Below are 20,085 nucleotides of genomic sequence, written 5' to 3' on the forward strand. Positions count from 1 at the left end.
AAAGCGTGCCTGTAAAAACAGTCCATTTGGAAAGTGTTAATAAACAGTCCTCTTTGTGGTGAAGTGTCAGGTAATCCTTTTGTACGGGGTGCAGAACCAGAGGCAAACGTCACCGCGCTGCACAATGCGTAATTGGCACCGAGGGTACAGTGCTGGATTGTAATTGCTCTGTGGCTTTAAGGGGCAGCTGCATCTCTCAATGAAACCGAGCAGCTTCAGCCCTTCTTCCTCACAATGGCCATTTTAATGGGCGCCGTGGTGTCATTGAAAGCTCGTACCATGCGTGCACCAGCGCCTCCCTCCCACCATATCTCTCTCTCTCTCTCTCTCTCTCTCTCTCTCTCTCTCTCTCTCTCTCTCACGTCAGAAGTGTCTTTGGCGTCCTTTGAAACGGATCTGCGCTCGTGCTGCTTTCTTCTCCTGTTGCTTTATAGGCAGCCTCGAGCACCGGAGCTCCTTCAGTCCAGGATAACTCTGTGCTCTTCTACTTACAGCCTGCTGATGCATTTTTTTTTACCTGGAATGATCCGAAGAACTTTTCTTCACCCCTTTCCTCTCTCTCTCATTCCTGCGCTGCTTCCTGAACCCGGGTTCGAGGGAGCATCTGAAATTAATAGGGATCAGGATCGACTTTGGACACCGCAGGGGATTTTCGGGCGCGTGCTGGAAACCGGGAAACGACACCTACACACACACACACACACACACACACACACACACACACACACACACACACACACCGAGAGCATCTTTAACAGGTGCAGAAATGGCGAACGGCTCTCCGGTGCTAGTGCTAAGAGCTAACAGCTCGAGACACTGCACCACAAGCACATGGGATGATCAGTATTGAATTTAATCTGAAACATTTATTCCAGCAGGTTTTTATCCAAACGCATTTCTATTTCGTAATCGTCGAGACCGAAATGCATTGGTGGATGAACGGGAACGAATTAGCTTTAGGAAATCACCAAATTCTAAATGCAGAGTGAAAATCCGATATCATTATTATTTCTTTTTCTTTTTTTTTGCTTCTTTGGTTTTTAAATGTTTGGTCTTTTCTTCAGCAGGATTTTTTCTTATAGAACAGGATTATGATTTGCGTTAAAATCCTATAGTGAATCAGTCATATTTTATATATGTAAAATGTGTTTTTTATGCATTTGTTAAATATATAAAAACCAGTGCATTAAGGAAAAGTAGCCTAATTTCTATTGTCAGGTATTTCTTATTAGAATATTGTCAAACGATTATTACTACAACTAATAACACTACTACTAGTAGTACCAATACCACTACGTATCATTATCACAATAATAATAATCATAATAATAATATCGCACGGTGCAATAATTAAATATGATCAGTATTAGGTTTTTAACACACACAAAAAACGTTGTTTTGCACATAATGTACTCTCTAGGCCTGTTTTGCTTCCATGCTGTGGGAATCGTTTTTGGAAATGTGCTTGTAAATTGGTCGTGTAGGAGTGCTGTCCTGTGCGCTTTATATGAGCCTGAGCTACTGATTGTCCAAACGCAATTCTTGTGACTTGTCGAGTTGTAAATCGAGAATTGTGCATGGACATCTGTTGCTGCTGGTTTACACTTCTGCGTCTTCTGAACAAACTGCACAATCTTCACCTGAAATGCGCTGTTTACTTCATTAACTTTATTATTTCACACTGTGTACATGATGTGATTTCACGCCCTGCCTTTTACTGCCCTGCAAAAAAATAAAACAAAAAAGAAATTATGCTGCTTTAGCTGTAAACATTGTTGAGAAGGATAATTTATTTTCGATCAGAATAAGAAAACGCAGACAAGACTAGGAGACAGATGTAAAAGCCAAAAGTTTTTTTTTTATATAAATGTTTTAACTTTAATACGTGTTGCTATATTAAACAAAACACACTTTGTTGAGGATTTCATTTCTGTGTATTGTATTGTTGGTCTAAAGATATTAATTATACTCAAAAGTATACATTTTTGAGCCTCTGTTTTTAAATAAAAGAAACAAAATGTCACTACGAATTCTGTACTAATAAATGTGTGTTATTATTATATATTTATAAGTCATGGTCTGTCGCAAATATATATATTTTTATTTATTTAAATCTAAAAAAAATTAGATTTTAATGGGAAGCGATTTTAACAATTGTGTCAAATTTCTTGACACTGAATGCAGAGAATGTATCTGAGCAAACTAAAACAGGCGTGTGAATGCAATCGGATTAAAGAAGATTAGACCTACACACGTCAGATCATTTCTTTTAAAGCGTAACGAGACAAAAATCGCCTATGCTGCCCAAATAGAAATGGATTAATGAGATTATAATTTAAACGTGTAAAAAACACACAGAAATAATAATGAATAATGGTATTATAAAATTATATTAAATAGTATTATTAATGTGATTTTACATAGACTATAAATCAAGTATTGTAACAAAGCAACAAAGCATAAACTATTCTTCTACATTATTTGTTAATAATAATAATTTGCTGGTAAAAAATGCAAGAATACAAACAAGCAAACACCCTAGACTGCAAATGTGTTTTATTTCAATTAATCAAATTTATTTGAATCAATTTGTGTGTTTTATTAGAAGTTCTGCGACAATAAGATGATATACTATGCATAGATAGATAGATAGATAGATAGATAGATAGATAGATAGATAGATAGATAGATAGATAGAGTAGTATATGATTAAAAATAACTATTAAAAACGGATTATTCAACATTAATTTTTATATATAAATTGCATTATTAAAGTTGCCTTTTAAGAGCAGTTATTTATTTTTAAAAAAGCATATTTATTCATTGATTTTTTTCATTGAATGTTTCTGAATTATTGCAAGATGACACTTGCAAAATAAAGAAATTATAATAATAATAATAATAATAATAATAATAATAATAATAAATCCAAAATAATAATACAATTTCAACTTTATGAAAGTGCATTTACACTAAAACAATGTCTTTCATTTGAACAGAGCTGCAGAAAAGACTAAAAGTACCTTTATATAATTAGCCTTTTATTCATACTCAATATAGATGAGTCAACACTATCCAATAAAAATGACCCTGAGACAAAATGAGCTCATACACAAAAACATACACACAGATAGAATACAGAGTGTATCGCTCCAGCTCTGCTTCCTGTGTCCCACTTTCTTTTCACCCCGTCTAAAATGTATGCTACATTTCCACACTACATTGGTTCCTACCTTTATATAGTAAACTATAGACTAGGCCCACTATAGTGTGATGCTTTAATCCTGTAGAACCAGTGGAGCCCCGTGGTTTATTCATTCTGCCTCATTTAACACACCTGATTCAACTAATTACCAAAAAAACCCCATCATTAGTTAAATGTGATGTATTTTAAAAAAGGAGAAAAACACATATCTCTAGGCCTACACCCATTCTAATTGAAGTTTGACACCCTCCCTCTTTTTAGGTTATTTGTAATAATAATTGATTACTAAGCTAAAATAAGCACAGTAAGTTTTGAGGTTATACAATAAAAATAATTTTTCCATTTAATATTAAATACTTCATCTTCTACACATAGACCCAGCAATGCAAATGTAAAATAAATGCTGAAAACAAACATAAATCTAATTTGATGTGTAATATAAGTATAATATAAATGTGGAGGAAAATCTGAAGTAATTATTGTATAGTAATATTTTTACACAAGCACCAGCATATGCAGATACTCCTTACTGGCAATGCAGACAATCATTTCATTATACAATTACACAAACCAACACATTACAACACACAAAGCTATATTACAAATAAAACACATAGCACTATTCAGTTGCAAATTAATGCAAAAAACATTAAGAAGAAAACCCCCTCACAGATGTTGTTCTTCAGCAATAGCAGTGCTGATTTGAAAGGTTTACGACCTCATTCTGTGCAAAGAGCCAGTGAGCTGAAATGAGAAGCAACATTGCCCTACTGCTGTGCCAGTGGATGCTCTTATCTTTTGCAACTTCTCCTGAGAGCAAACTAGGCAATATATCATCTGGAAAGAGGGAAATGTGACAATGTCAAAGCTCTTTTTTTTTTTTTGATGGTGATTCCCTCAGGGGTGGAAGCTTATCAATCATTTTGGGCTATGGGACGAGAGACCTGTTTTGACAGTCATTTTCTCCCATGTCCTTGAGAGGCCCATATCCCCTACTGACCACATAGAGGCCAAGGGCATCCTGACTGCGTCCTCCAGCCCTCTCCCAGCATTCCCTCCTCCCTTCACCCTTTGTTCACCTGTTGTCCTGGAGACTGCACTGACACCAAGACCACCCATTGTTGTGTTGAGAATTGAAACGAAATGGCATACAGTCCCCCCAGTGATCACACAAGAGATAGATACAGTGTAAACATTTCAGTGTGAGACTAAATAAATACAGTGGCCTTTACTGTGGTGCTTAATGATCACTTTTGAATTATCGGATGAACAAAAGAAAGTGTCCAGTACATTAAAACAGAGTCATAAGTGAAAGAAATTAGATGTTATTAGTTGTTTTGCAATGTTTCAGCACACATTTCTACCAGAAAAAAAACAAACAAAAAAACCCTCTGAGCTGAAGGAAGCAAAAGTTGCCTTTGCCAACCGTCCCGAATGACTGCACCTCAAAAGGATTTCCCCTCATTGTGGCAAAGCTCCCTCATCCCTGAGCCACACTGAGCCTTCTCCAGCCCCTGTCCCACCCCTTGGCCGGCCACTGGCTCTCCCCTGACCCCGGCCACGCATATGAAAGCACCATCAGCGCTGTGACCAGCCACATTTACAAGTGAAAGGGACCTAATAATGGATCGGTTAGGGAGAAAATGAGGAGACAGAGGGGAACTCACAGATGTTGAGGGGAAAGCTGTGGGCCATTGTTGCTGGGGGGAGGTGGTGTGGTGCCATTTCAAAACCTGATTTGGGATGGAAGGGAGATATATGTGAATGGACAGGCCAGAGGCCAGGGGAGGACAGGCGTCCTGGAGAGCGTGTGAACCGGGGAACGAGGGTCAAACCAAGTGTGGAGAAGTGGACAGGGGTCACTGTGGTATTATCCCGGCCAGCTTTTTTGTAAGGACATTGCAACATTGGAAAATCCTTCCTTAAACGCTACCCCTGAGGTGAAAGGCCACTCAGAGTGAGGTGCTTCACTGCCGTCTTCCTCCCTGTATATAAAGATGAGGACTGATGAAGTTGTCAGAGTGGGTATTATGCTAGGCTTTTGTATGCAGGTGTAATGCAGAGAAAAGCTAACTTGTAAGAACTTTATCCTCTGCTAAGAAACCTTTGTATAGCTCCTTCTATAAAAAGCTTTAAGTCAGCCTACATATCCAACTCATAGGACCACCACCGTACAACGTCTCACACCGCTTCATTTCCTGTTCAGAAATCATTAATTTCCTGTAGCAGCTGGCAAAATGGGGGATTAAGTAGAGATCTGCCCTTTGTGGTGAAAACTGGGATAAAATTAATAAAGAACCTTAAAGTTACAGGATATAGGACTTTTTAGTTTGTCAAAGGAAACATATTTTTGAACAGTTTAAAACTGGCATCACTTTTACACTCTTCAGCATCTTCCCAAATCATGCATACTAAAAAGAGAGCAGATCTTTGATTGGTGTGATAAACAATGAAGGGAAACAATTGTTTTCATCAATGCCTTTTGTTGTTTAATGTACTTTTAGTGCATATACAATACCGACTTCAGATTTAAACATCTTTTCACTTTACACTGCTGAACAAAATTAAAAGATTCTAAGCATAAACAATGCTTAATTAGGGAAATAAAATTTATTCAAAACTATATTAAAAATATTATTTTAAATGTAAATAAAATAAAATAAATCAGATACTGGAAAAAATGGGCAAAATGTACCTGGTGTCATTATAAAAGACACAGTAAAGGCAAAGGATCTTTTTTTCTCAGGGACATTATAACACTACATTGTAAAAGCTACAGAGTCATAAGAAAAATGTCAGTACAACTGGTTTGTCAACACACAGGTGACAAAAATGTTCAGGACGACCTGAAAGCAGCAGGAACAACAGGTGCATGGCCCAGACTATATTCATGAAAAAAAATGTTGATTTTTTTTTCTACCATGGGAATATGGTAGAAAGCACAGAAAGTACTGTACATTAAATAATTAAACCAAAGGTGTTCCTAAATACTCGTTTCCCTTCATTGTAAATACTATGTATTCAGAACACATCTTAAATCATCCAATCATTGAAGAGGTAAAATCATAGCAGCAGTGAAAAACAAGCCAAATCAGACACTAAACAATGTGATGAAGGAAAACTGCTTCTGACGTTTGAATAAATCAAACACATTAGCAAACATAAATAATTTCAAGCATTTAATCTGTTTCAGGCACATTACAGTATTTCTGTCTTTGTTAAGTGCCATTAAACAAGCTCAAATAAATAACCCAACAGCCTTGTTGCACTATGATGATAAATTACATGGGACTAAGTAAACATATATGATCATTTTAGGTGCGTTCTGCTGTTCTGCAATTGACAAAAAAATTTACTTAATCATTTTTTAGTTATGGCAATTGCATTATAAACACATTTAAAAATAGAAATACCACATTTGGTTTAGAAATCCTTATTTGAGCCATTAAAAATATGAACTTTGTTTAAATCTCCACCCGGGAAATGTTTTTGATATCATATGTAGTTGATCACATCTTTCACAACAACACAGAGGCTCGTCTGACTGCAATGTCCAATGATTGCAGATCACTCTTCTGAATTTTTAACCTTGAAAAAGGCCTTTCTTGATTATTCACAATACACAAAGCAATGCTCATCACTTTTAAACACAATAAATCTCACTTATGAGCAGTACAAAAGAACATCTGCATTTACAGTATTGTAAAATACAGTACTTTATTTGCCACCTTCTGAACCAGTCAAAAGTCTGGGCAAAAAAATCTAAACATATGTTTAAAATTTTGTGGCCAAAAGTGTAATTCTAAATATCTGTGTACTATTATTGGCTGTCTAAAAACTTTTTAATAAAATTTGGAAAGCATGGACTTCACCCACAAACATAACAGTTACTACGTAGAACTTAAATCCCATTGTTTGGTAATTTTGCATAATTTTCTAGTATTTATAAACAAGGCAGGAGTAACAAAATAAATAAATGATTAATAAACATAGCATCCAAACTTTTGATTGGTATCATGGTGCGTCCATATCATTATTAATTAAACTTACTAATATTTTTGATTTGTAAATAGCACAAAAATGTTGTACCGAGTCAGCTAAAAATATCTTGCAGTTCGAGAAAATAACTCCTTTTTAATTAAACAAACTGGTCCAGTCAGCTGACTGCAGGCCTGTACATCTGTTCCCTTACAATAATCAGCAGCAAACTGCTGTGTTTGGTGAAAATACTTTCAGTTTCATCGTGAAAATCCTCACCTGCATGGCCCCCTACCTGCATCTTTCTAAACTGATTGATCCCCAGATAATCAGCATTTTATTACTTTATGTAAACTTATCTTAGAGCCAGTGTTCAGAGCTGTACTTCTGATTTTTGAGCACGTTCATGCAGAACCAATGTCCTTACAAAAAGACAAGTGTGTACTGGCTTGCTCCTGTGCACTGGCACAGATCAACACCAGCTGGTTTGATGTTCCTGTTATGTCCACTTGTATCACCCCCATGGCTCAAAGGAAAAGATTGACTTTAGCAGGTACCAGCTTGCAGCCGGTGCTTGAGAAGTGTTGCCCATCCTGTGGTGTGTAGAACATGGCGCCCCCTACTGCCACTGACACATCCTTGCGCTGGCACTCGCCACGCTGGCACAGTTCCCGATGGGCACATCGCTCCACGTGTCGCCGACACAAGGGCAGAAAGGGCACAAAGTGGGTTATTCTCTTTTCCGAGATTATTTTCGAGTTATAGAATCCACCTAAGGAGCAAAGTTTATAAGAAAATTATCCAGACAAACTGGGTAAAGGTAATTAATTTTCAAGAACCTCGCAAGGATATATTCTAAGGATATATTCTGGTTCTACAAAATGTTTGTAGTCGGTGTTGAATCCGGTTGCACACTTACTTTTCTTATTGTTGAACACAGCATCTGCAATAGCTTCCTCCAGTTCCTCTGCCTGAATTTCCTCTCTGTCTCGTCCTGCCTGCCGACTCTCCAGTGTCACTTTGTTAATGACTTCCTGGCCTGCTGTACTAGATATGCAAAATAATATCACATCAGAAAAGCAGGTTTAACCATGTTGCTACAGTCAAACCTATTCATAGTACCAACAACAGCAAAAACTCTTATACTCAACAACTATTTCTGCTTTTGCTTAACAAAAATGTGACAGTGAGGCTTACGTAATAAAAGGCTTACGTAATAAAAATATAGATGGCCTTGCGGTAGTTGGTCTGGAAAACAACATGTGAAGGCCCGAGAAATGGTTCCAGAACATCAATCACTCCAGGAGGCATCTTCTCCATCTCATCAAAGATGAAGACTGAGCGAGCACAGGCTGTGAGGTTCCCTTGTACCCAGTGCTTCAAATCTCTCTGCATACAATTGCAAAAAAAAGCAAATGTAAATTATGTTACATAATAAAAAATTCATTTACTTTCAACATAAAGGCTTCATTACAGCATTAACCTTGAGAGTAAAGCTATGCTCCAAATGTTGTCACCTTAATTTAAATATAAGCATGTCTTCTTGCAGGTGTGTTTACATGGGTCTCCATAAAAAAGCCAGAACTTATTTCCCATGCATATAATGCAATTAAATATCCACATTTAGTTTCTTTTTCCTCTGGGAAACATGCATAAATATCATAATGAGACGATAACGTTTTGTGTTGGAATAATAATTTTTTAGTATGCCTCCATATTTTTAGTCAAATGATTCATGTAATAAATGATCTAAAAGTAAAAAGAAATTATATAACACAATACCCTGTATTGCTTCACACGGTCAGGAAGTGGAAAGTGCAGTGTGGGGACGTACTGATGGATGTATGGACTGCCCATGGAGGCACCGTACAGGTGACGAGCCAGCATAGAGCTCACCATGCTCTTTCCAGTGCCTGAAGCTCCATGAAAGGAGAGAACCAGTGGCCTGTCTGGATTCCTGTGTTGCAAGAAGTTAGCCACTGACTCAGACACAATATCCTGCACCAGATGCTGTCCATACAGATTTTTATAAAGGTCCCACTCTAGCCCTGTGTAGAGGAAGAAATAAACAAACAGTGATAGAATATATTTAGTCTTTCTGAGAAAAAGCATGTATATACACATGTATAGTAGGGTGATTCTCAATATGGATTTCAGGGACCCCCAGGGGTCTGTCAAATACATCCAGTTACAGTTTGTTGCACTAGTCAAGGCTGGTATATTGGTGCAGTGGGATCCTGAACTTGGGTTATTGTCTGTATGTTCTTCCCATGATCCTTTGTGTGTACTTTCATTTAGGAAACCATACACATGGGTAGAAAGGCCATGTTAAAATAACTTAGGTGTCATGGTGGATGACTTAGGTCTATGGTGATTTCCAGGATTAGTCTCTAGAATCACCATACACTTGAAGATAAACTGATGTAAACAGAAGATGAATTACTATTTAGCTGTTTGGATAAATATATAGTGAATGTGTTCCAACCAGAAAAGAAAGTATACTTATAAAACAGCATGAACCTAACCTTCAGTGGAAGGTTCAGGAATAATAAAGCACTATAACACAAGTAAAATGGCTATAATACTACATGTTAAGATTTTAATAGAATATAATATTGGAAGCATCCAATTACGTTGAACATATATTACAGTTAAAGGCGTAAATAAGTTGGAGAACACTTGCGTTAGCACGAAGAAACAAGCTCATTCATTTTTCGTTTCACTTTTGCTTTGTTTTTGTATAAAATGTAATTATTGGTATACTTTTATCTCCGGACACCTGGACAAGGACGAATAAAAAGTTATTTTAAAAAATCTATCAAACTGTCAGCCACCTATATGATTTACATCACTTCGTTTATAGCTAGCTAGCTAGCTAGCTACTAATACCAACTGAGTTGCAATTTTGAAGCTAGCAACATAGCTAACAACGCGACCATTTATATAGCAGTACATATACAACAATTATATATTTTTAAGCATTAAAAATACTGTTGCATTGCTTCAAAAGCACTAAGAGTTTCGTGTTAACCAGCTAGCAAAGAGCAAGCCAAACCGTTACTTTATACACTTACAGCTAAGTTAGCATGCTAGCTACTAGCGTTAACAAGTCAAAGAACTGCTGTGTTTAGTTCATTGTACGTACCTTGCATGTTTGGCTTAAAATCGCAGTCACAGCTGTCAGATATTGTGCAATATATCGTTTTCATTTCAAAACAACCACTTATGGATATACAATATATTAAAAACACTGTATATAACATTATTACTCCGTTACACCACAAATCCATGACTAGGTAGTGAATGGAGGATTTATTTAGCCGCTAGGGGCGTCTGTCCATGTTTATCAAACAGTACATTACAAAGTTTTAATTAGACAATACATATACATGTATTTACATAAATGAATAAAAATACAAAATAATCACCAAATTAGTGTAAATGAACAAATACAGTTAACACAACTAACTCCATCTGGTCTTAAATACATATAAGTAAATCCACGTTGGCACTCGGTTACAAAGTCTAAGATAAGAAGTCCCAAGTACTGAGGGACATGAGGGACTAATGTGTTGTTAAAGTAAGTTAAATCAATTCATCTCGTCTAGCTTATAAATAAAATGTATTTATTAATCAGCATAATTTCATACCCTCCTTTACCCATTTTATTATCAGTGAGACATAAAAGGTTGCATTACATCCCCAGTTCTGTATACTGTATGTAATACATTATCTTTAAACCATTTTGAATTGCATTAAAAACAACTTTGCAAAAATGTTTTTAGACTCTGTATACACTATAACATTAAAATCACAGATGATAACGGAAATAACACTAAAAGCTGAAGTGAATAACATTAATAATTTGTTACTGTGGCACCAGAAAATTAACAGTCAGCTGTCAAGGTTAAGGCATTGAAAGTAGGAAAAATGGACAAGCGTAAGCATCTGATCAACAGTCAAATTGTGCTGGCTAGATAACTGGGACAGAGCAATTCTAAAATGTAAGGTTTTGTGTTGTGTTTCTTATATACAGTAGTTAATAAAATAAGACCAGTAAATCTGTGCCACGGTGCAGAGAGAGCAAAGGTTAACCTATCAGGTTCAATCCCATTGAAGAGTTAGTCTAGTGCAAATGACTAAAAAAGCTAATGCTGGCTGTTAAAGAAGGGTTACATCAAACACACTTGATTTGGCTGGAGCTGTGTAGCTGCAGACCAATCAGAGTGCATGTCCACCTGTCCAGCACTGAATGTGCTAATAATGGGCTTACAAAAGTAAGTGCTTACTGTGAGAAGCAAAACTGGATTGCAAATAAATGAAAGAAAGTGGCCTAGTCTGATTAAACATCATATGGATGGCTGAGTGTGTGTGTTGGTCACATGAAAAGAGATAGCACCAGGATGCACTGTGGAAAAAAGGAAAGCCAGTGGAGGCAGTGGCATGCTATGGGCAAAGTTCTGCTGGGAAATATTTAGTTTCTGTGGATATTAATTTGATACTTACTACCAACTAAATACCGGTAAAGACCAAGTACACCCCTGCATGGCAACAGTATTCCCCAAAGACAGTGGCCTCATTCACCAGGATAATGTCACACTGTGGCATAGTTGTTCTTAAATGAATAAAGAGCATGACAAAAGTTCATAACGTGTTAAATTAGCTTCCATATATTCCATTTCTCATACTATTTAAATGTCTGTTCAAAGTACTGGATAAACACGTCCAATTCATAAAAAACCTCACCTCACAACTTACAAGACAAATGTCTTGTTGCCAGATAGCACAGCACACCTGCAGAGGTAAATGGAACACATCAACGAATCAAAACTATTTTGTCACAAGACAGACACACACAATTAAGCATGTGGTTTTAATGTTATGGCTGATCGATGTAACATTTCATTTATACTAACACCTGCCATTGAGTATCCCTGAACATATGGTGGTTTTGTGTTTATTTCAGTAAATAATGCTTTTGTTGCTGAAAGCTTAGTGGAACATATGGTGTATTGTATTTTTTAAATGTTATTTTAAAACTGTAAACCCAAAAGTAGTGACAGGTCAGTAGAACATCCACTTATAAGTAGTAAATAAAAATGAGATTAAACGTTTAATAAAAAAACCCAAAACAATAAGACGCCCAATTGTTTACCCTAGGTTGCACACGATCCACTTTATGTGGCAAAGACACTTACTTTAGTCCTTCTGTAATTCTCTCTGTGTTCTGTAATGTAGTTTTATGTTTTTTGATGTAGCTCTATGTTGTTAAAAGTAGCACCAGGGTTCTGGAGGAACGTTGTCTCATTTCACTGTGTACTGCGTCAGCTATATGTGGTAGAAATGACAATAATAGCTTCTTGACTTCAACTGAACTGGTTTAATTTGAGAAAAAGGTTTTGACCCCATAAAAGAGTATAAAGGTATATGTAAGTCATAAGAAACATAATTTAAAAATCAATTTATAGAGAAATCACAGATTATTTCATAGAAGTAAACAAAAATAATGTGAATCATACTTTGAAATCTGAATAGTATATTTATCTACATTATTTACAAACCATATAAAAGTTGAAAAGAATTTGAAATGTTATTCCGCCACATACTTTACAAAAAAACCCGTTGCACTTATTCAAGGAAAATAAAAAATACACATTTTAGAGTTAGACAAGTACAATATGCATCATTCTGCCTGCTGAGAAGGTTCCAGTCTGTTGGACAGGGCTGTAAGCACTTTGTCAAATTTCTCATAGCGCTCCTCCCTGCTCGCCTCAGCACCTCGGCTCCCCCAGAGCAGACGCATCTGGAACTCAGTCAGAAAAACTTCTAGTACATCTGACTGTTCATGGAAACCTGTAGATAAGAAAATTACCTTAGATCTATATTTAGAACATTCACAGGACACATTCCATCATTTTTTTAAAACATCTAACAAACAAATAGAAAATATACTGTACTAAACATTTCCTATGTTTTTGTAGTGCATTTCCATTGACAATCACAATGATTAATAGGGTTTCTTAACAAATATTATTGAGTGTTTTTATGATATTCATGAATTGAGGTTATCGTTACCCAGTAGTTTTGCATTTGAATTCGAACTGTATGTCTCTCCATGGCATGCGATGGTACGAGCAGAGTTTAAATGACACAGCACAGAGTCCATTCCAGAGTCGAGACTCTCCCAGGACTCAGACCCTTCAACAATCATGGTGCTCTTCTCGAGCAGGAGCAACAGAGGGAGTACATGTGGAACAGTTGTCTCTGATGGCTCACAGAGCACTTCAAAGGAAAAAGAGAGTTAGCCCTTTTGTTAATTGCTCTGTTCTGTTGTGGGCCAAATGACAAATATTAAAATATTTTAAAAATGAAGCAATAGTAAATTACTAAATTACTAAATTTTCTGTTATATAATTTTGTGCTGGCTTAATTTTTGAAAATGACATATGACAAAACTATGCAAATGTACAGCATACACACAATGCCATATTTCCATCAGTACCATTTGTATTTGTATTTATATGTATATACTGTATTAAATAAAATGGAATGGAAGACATGAAGACGACAATATTTCTATTTTTAAAAGCATTTTCCCTTCACATTGCAAATCAAAACAGATGTAATGACTGGCAAACACTATGAGATACTCATTAAAACTAGAATGCTTAAGGGTTTCTTGGTTGTTCTCCAGTTGTATGTATGTAGAGACCTACAACAGAGTGTTTTCATATCAGAAACCATTTCCAGAACCCCTTTAACAAGCTAGAATCCCTTGAGTAACACTTAGTAGTTTTAATAGTTAACACAACATAAGGGATAATCTGAAAGACTGCAGAAACCTAGGAGACAAACCTGATTTTGTGAATTTCATTATTATTTTCTATATGTTAAATTGTTTAAGAATACCTTTTCCATCATTCATTTTCTTCAAAGAGGGCCTGAGGGTTTTCTCATACAGAACTGCACTTTCCGTGTATTTTTGCCTTAAAGCTGTCCACGTCTCCTCCAAATGAACAACCTAAGGATGAATTTGATGTGTATCCTTTATTGCTTATTCACGTAAAGCAGTATTCTTTTGTTTACTGCTTTATCTCTACATCATTAGATATTGACATAATACTACCTGTGGTAGTTCTAAGACTCTCATAACTGCAGCAAAGCCAAACATGTTTCCCAGGTTAGTCTTCAGCTCTGACGCCAATAAGACAATTTTGTTTAGTAAGGAGCCTCTTTCCTCCACACTGCCTGTGCAACCCAACAGCACCATGGCTAGCATTATGGACATGGTATAGAACCTGAGGAAAAAAACAGTGTTTAGTCAGTCATGTTTATTTTAATCTGAAGATATTTTAAAGTTGCTAATCTTGTGTCAGGTGTAAGGTCCTTTTCCTGACTGAGTGTGTTCATACACCTTTCCAGCAGGTCTTGTCGGAGGTGATGGCCATGTGGAAGTGTGATCAGCTCCAGTCCTGAGCACACAGCCATCCCTTTTATATTCTCACAGGATAAATCCAATATGCGAGCAACCTGGATAATAAAATTAGTTTAAACAATCTACCATGTGGACTCAAATGTTTTACAAATCAAAGTTATTTTTTTTAAACTAATCCTATTTAATGCTTGACATCCATTTTCTTGAACAGGAATTTCCTTAGGCCTTTATAAAATATATATAAGAATTACATATCCCTTTATGATGCAATGCTGGATGGTTTATAAAAAGCTTACATTAACACTGTAATGTGACAAAGGATTTATGTATTTTCCTTACATTGAAGGGAGAATCTTTTAAAATTGTAAATTTAATATTTATCGTTATCTTAAACGTTATTCATTTACATTTACATACATACATTACTGGAATATCCATTCCATTCTAGCTCATTTAGCTGACACACAGTCTGCTTAAATAAGTGTATCTGTGTTTCAGATCTATTAGTGATCACATAAATGCCTCTAAATAAAGAAAATTATGAAAAGATATGATAAAAATGATGATAGTTACTTAATAAATCATGTCTCAGATTTCCTGTTAGTAAAAAAATACTTTTAGTGTAATTTGAATAGGAATAAAAAAAATGGTGAAAAAAAATTGTGAAGTCTTTATTTAGTGACTGCCTGACAGACTGGCAATTTTCAATTTAAGGTCAAGGGCAGTCTTTGATTTTTCATTGAGAAGAATATATATTTCATGTCCAGATATATTTTATTATATTTTATGTCTATGTTTATTATTATGGGTTTTTTTATGTACTGAAGACTTTTGGGTTCAAAAGTGAATAGAAGACGTTGAATAAGAGTTGACATTTATATTTAGATATTAAGCAACATGGAAAATGGCATTTTTTGTTTAAACTCACTTATTTTTCAAGTGCAAAAAATTGTTGCATGTGAATAACAGGCATCACTTATTGTCCAGATGTTCTTTCTTAGATTGATTGTTTAAGAATAGATTTGACTATGATCCTTGAATGATCTGTCTGCATTTATTGGATAAACCAACATGAAAACAAGAGAGCCATCACTGGGAGGACAAAGGGCTATTTAAATCTAAGAAAATGTTGATTTTTTAAAAATTAAATGTGGAATTTTCCAAAAAGGAAAGAAACCACTGGTTCACTAACAAATAGTCATTTACCAGGCCAGCTAAAGAAAATAACACCAATTAATGACAGAAACATTGTAACAGCTGTGAATAAAAACCCCCAAACATCAATGGCACCACCAAGAACCCCCAATAAGCAGGGGTAAAGGTATTACAATCCACCATTTAAAGAAGAAGATTTTTAAGCTAATAATTACAAGTAGCAGAAGTATTCAGAAATATTCTGTCTCATATTCTTTTAATCTCAAACCCTTTGGCTTCAGTGTACAGCCAAAACATTTTTTCCATTACTGTCAGTGTGGACTATAATAACATACATGATTGCACAATATACATCTTAGAACCTGACATATCAAACGTCTTGTTGCAATAAATAAGTTTTGTCTTCTTTAATTTGCTCTAATGGTATAAGATATGTTAATACTGTGGGTACTATGAACATTCCTACCATGCAGTCGATTTTGGTGATGTGCATGGCCATCGTCTTTGTATCAGCATCTAAAAGCACCTCCTTTGCTCTCTTTAACAGTCTTGCTTCCAGTGGTTTATTCTCTGAAGGGAGCACTGGTGACTGGTACATGCTTGGCCTGAAACTGGATGCTGTTTCAATTACAAGTGGCATTAAATAATCCTCATTGTCCTCATCCATGAAGCCTGGTACTGTCTGTTCTTCTTGTCCTCTGAAGGGTGACTTTATATGAGCAAGGCTCAGCGGATAAAGGCCTGTTTTCGATGGCAGGACACTGGGGTCTGCAATAGTGCTTTGACAGGACTCACTGCTGGAAGACAACATGCTGTCTGTAGGCTCCAAATAAATGATTGTACTTTCATTTGGCGATGTACAAAGGTGCATGTTGCTGGGTCTTTGCAAAACAGGCGATGAAGGGACTACAACAAACTTCCTATTGCGTGATGGACTTCTTTTACCTCTGTAGACTAAAAAAAAGAGGAACATTTAGAAACATGGGTTACATATTTGAGCATGTTTTGTAAGACTATGTACCCAAGATAACATCACTTACCTGTATTCATTGGGTTTGGGGATGACGTCACTACAACACGCTGTTCCAAGCTGCCAACAAAGCTCTTGACTGCCTCCCTGTGAGAAAAGAGTAAAATAACACTCAAATATCCAGCATATCAGTATCATCATATCATCAGTATCATATCATCTCTATTGCTACTCTGGAGAGTAAAAGTGAAAGTAAATGCTTTGCTTTCTCTTATCAGTGCATATTTAAGTACAACTCACCTCTGAGGGTTTATTAACTCGAATGCCAGAGCCTCTGCCACTACAAGACTTCCCTTCCTGTGCAGGGGGGAGTTTAATGGCGTGCCCTCATGACTAGTCTGACCAAACATTGTCTCCAGATAACGCAGTGGTACAGTTCTGTTGACTGGAGAAATTACATGCGCACCACTGTGTTGGGTAAGTGGTGTCTGGCTGCCCACACAGAAATTGACCAATGCTGGAATGGAGTCAAACTGCTCTCCTTCTAGAACATACTGTATTCGTGTGTATGTGTCGCTGGACCTAAGCAGAACTTTGCTGATCAAGAAGTGGAGAGGCTTCTGATTCCAGCGGCAGGTTAGGACATAATCTCCCAAACTTGTTAGAGAATCACGAATCAGGAAATCCCCATCCTGTAGCACTAGTGACTCAGCAACCTGTGGTGCAAAAAAGATGAAAACAATACAGTTTCCAAAATAAACAATAGTTTGGCTTAGACGGAAAGAACGAAATTTTGACAATATTGTGATTGTATCCTGCACCAAGACCGCAATCCAAACAAACAAAAAAAATAACACATTTTTGAAAATAGGGTTGGCTTTCTCATAATCCAGACTTTCTCTGGAAAATTTGACAGAATTTTAACCGATTCATCAGCCAATATTTGCAAAGAATTTTGGCTGGTTATACTAGAAATATCAGGAAGTCATGCTGATGGATGGCCCAATATTTCATAAGTAAGAACTCAAAAACATGCTTAAAGAATACTCAAGAGGTTAGATGGAGTTATTAACAGGCCAACAAGAACAGGATAAAACATAACAGGATGTACTTTAATAGAGAAAAATAACAACAATGGGACAGAGTGATGCAACAAAGTGAAGTTACTGTTACCACCCTAAAGTTAATTATTTTCCTGTAATCTTCCTCATATACCACAGCAACTTCTCAAATATTTTTTTAACACTTGCCACATTATATTTTTTAACCATTCATAATTTTTTAATAACATTTTTAAAGACGTATTACAAGCATGTTATCACCATTTTACAGCAGCTATAAACACTCATCCCCTCAATTGCTCTTCTTCTCTTTTTTTCAGTCTTGAAGGTAATAAAATGCTTTGTGTTACCAAGAAAAAAGAAAGTACAAACTCTGGTCGGAAGACTCTTTCATGGATGAATACATACTAAATAATACATAGAACTGACATAAGTATTTGTTAAACATATATAAGACATATATAAAGGTCTCGTCAGTGCTGCATCATAAAAATGATTATGCTTTTCCTTTGTTTAAAAAATTTTATTTAAATAGTTAATAATTAATCAGATTATTAAGAATTCGATTATGTTGTATATCTGCCATATTGGTCTTATCTTGTTACTTAAAAAACATCTGAGCATTCATTTAGTTATGTATTATTAAAGCTGGAACATTTTTCCGAGCTGTATTCTTTCAGAAAACCACACTATTTTCCACACTATGTATAAAGTTATGTAATATATATTTTAGATTTAAAGTTTTAACACTATTAATATCTAACATTTGCTATTTTTGATGGTAAAGCCTTTGTACAAAGTCACCAAATTCCTTTTAAGTCAAATATCAAGTAATATGATCCTACACTACTATATACCATATATACATATTACCATATACTAGTAAGATCTGACTCACCTCCCAAGGTAAACGTCCATGGTACCAGCCATGACTCTGTATGTTGTGGCTGTTGAGTTTCAACTCTTCCTCCAGCTCTTTCTTCAGTTTCTCTGATGTGGTGTCCAACAGGCATGTCTCTTTTGAAAACTTCCACAAGAGAAAAAAATTAGGATCATGTCTTGAAACCATTTCTCCTTTAGAAACTAGAAGGTCTGGAGATGTTCATGCTCTCTGGAACAAGGATTCCCTTCTCACAGGAAAGGCTCCTCACATCTACAGTGCTTGTCAGTTGTTATGGTGACATTATTGTGTTACACTAGTTAACAGGCCAATATATCACTGAAGCAGTAGGTTATCTGAAACATCATTACACGCATCATTCAAGGGGCACAAAAGAGGGCTGCTCAGTACCCTAATACAAAGATAGCTTATGCTGATATATATCAATGCTGAATATTAATGTTGTGAGAATTAAAGTTTGGGAACTTGTCCAAGGTTTGATTAAATATTACTGGTGAGATCAGTGCTCCTAAAATAAAGACTCCATGCATAAAAGCCAGTATCCTACTTTTTTAGTTACAATAAAATAAGCACATCAACAGTGGGTGGTTGTCTGTAGAAACCCAGTCTGACTACAAGCATTCTGAGCATACTGGCAATAATCCAAGCCCTTTTGTGTCACGCATCTTAACTCAATTAGAGCCTTACTGTTCAGTCCTCAGATTCTTCCTTGTGTTTAAGGCTGTGTGAAGGAATTTCAGTACAACAGACACTTAACATTTTCTCTTAAATCCTAAAAGACAGAATTTATAACCAAAAAAAGAGAAAAAATGCTTACCATTACATATTCACCTCTGTTTTCCATGGAATCGGAATAACTATGGACAAGAACAAAAAAAACAACAAAAAATATGAAAATAGATTTTAATCTACTATGTTATAAAATCCATAATATCAGAAATATATTAAATAAATTGCATAAGCCTGTGTGCAAATTTGTGAAGGCTTGAAAATGTTGTGGATGAGGGAGTGAGGATGCCAGGTGGCTGCAGGACAGGAAATTGTCTGAGGAACAGTATGTGCTGATCTTTCCCATGACCATTTGGATCCTCTGTGCATCAGGGACAGACTTGCGCAATGCAGTACATTTATAGTTTAAGTCAGTGTTATGTTAGACACAGACACATGTGACAGTCCTCAGGAACAGCCATGAGCTTTCTCAAACTTTCACACGCACACGTTTATCTTACCAATTTTGCGAGGACCTTCACATTAATAGTGATTAATGAAGCTAATTAATGCTCTGCCACACCTAGATATAACTAATAAATAAATATGCATAATAATAACATTAATACTACTACTACTACTACTACTAATAATAATAATAATACGTTTATT

At 35.9% G+C, this 20,085-nt stretch overlaps 2 protein-coding genes across 4 annotated transcripts in view; both read right to left on the reverse strand.

Moving 5' to 3' along the window:
- Positions 1-6,371: 6,371 nt before the first annotated feature.
- tor2a (torsin family 2, member A) lies at positions 6,372-10,988 on the reverse strand. The gene is made up of 5 exons (XM_046841340.1): positions 10,329-10,988; positions 8,966-9,231; positions 8,397-8,572; positions 8,103-8,230; positions 6,372-7,955 (listed from the first exon to the last, which is right to left on the reverse strand). Exons 1-5 carry the CDS (start codon positions 10,471-10,473, stop codon positions 7,711-7,713), a joined length of 960 nt encoding a protein of 319 aa, XP_046697296.1. The 5' UTR covers positions 10,474-10,988; the 3' UTR covers positions 6,372-7,710.
- A 1,524-nt stretch (positions 10,989-12,512) lies between these two features.
- sh2d3cb (SH2 domain containing 3Cb) overlaps positions 12,513-20,085 on the reverse strand; it is a 13,623-nt gene continuing 6,050 nt past the window's right edge. For all 3 annotated transcript variants that reach the window (XM_046841329.1, XM_046841328.1, XM_046841327.1), the window contains exons 2-11: positions 19,523-19,562; positions 18,703-18,831; positions 17,044-17,459; positions 16,814-16,890; positions 16,240-16,727; positions 14,598-14,713; positions 14,310-14,481; positions 14,093-14,204; positions 13,259-13,465; positions 12,513-13,036 (exon numbers count right to left, since the gene is read on the reverse strand). In XM_046841329.1, the coding sequence (XP_046697285.1) occupies positions 12,867-13,036; positions 13,259-13,465; positions 14,093-14,204; positions 14,310-14,481; positions 14,598-14,713; positions 16,240-16,727; positions 16,814-16,890; positions 17,044-17,459; positions 18,703-18,831; positions 19,523-19,549 (1,914 nt within the window). In that variant the 5' untranslated portion in view covers positions 19,550-19,562 and the 3' untranslated portion in view covers positions 12,513-12,866. The remainder of the gene's footprint in view (positions 13,037-13,258; positions 13,466-14,092; positions 14,205-14,309; positions 14,482-14,597; positions 14,714-16,239; positions 16,728-16,813; positions 16,891-17,043; positions 17,460-18,702; positions 18,832-19,522; positions 19,563-20,085) is intronic.

This window comes from Silurus meridionalis, chromosome 27 (assembly GCF_014805685.1).
Source record: "Silurus meridionalis isolate SWU-2019-XX chromosome 27, ASM1480568v1, whole genome shotgun sequence".
NCBI lineage: Eukaryota > Metazoa > Chordata > Actinopteri > Siluriformes > Siluridae > Silurus > Silurus meridionalis.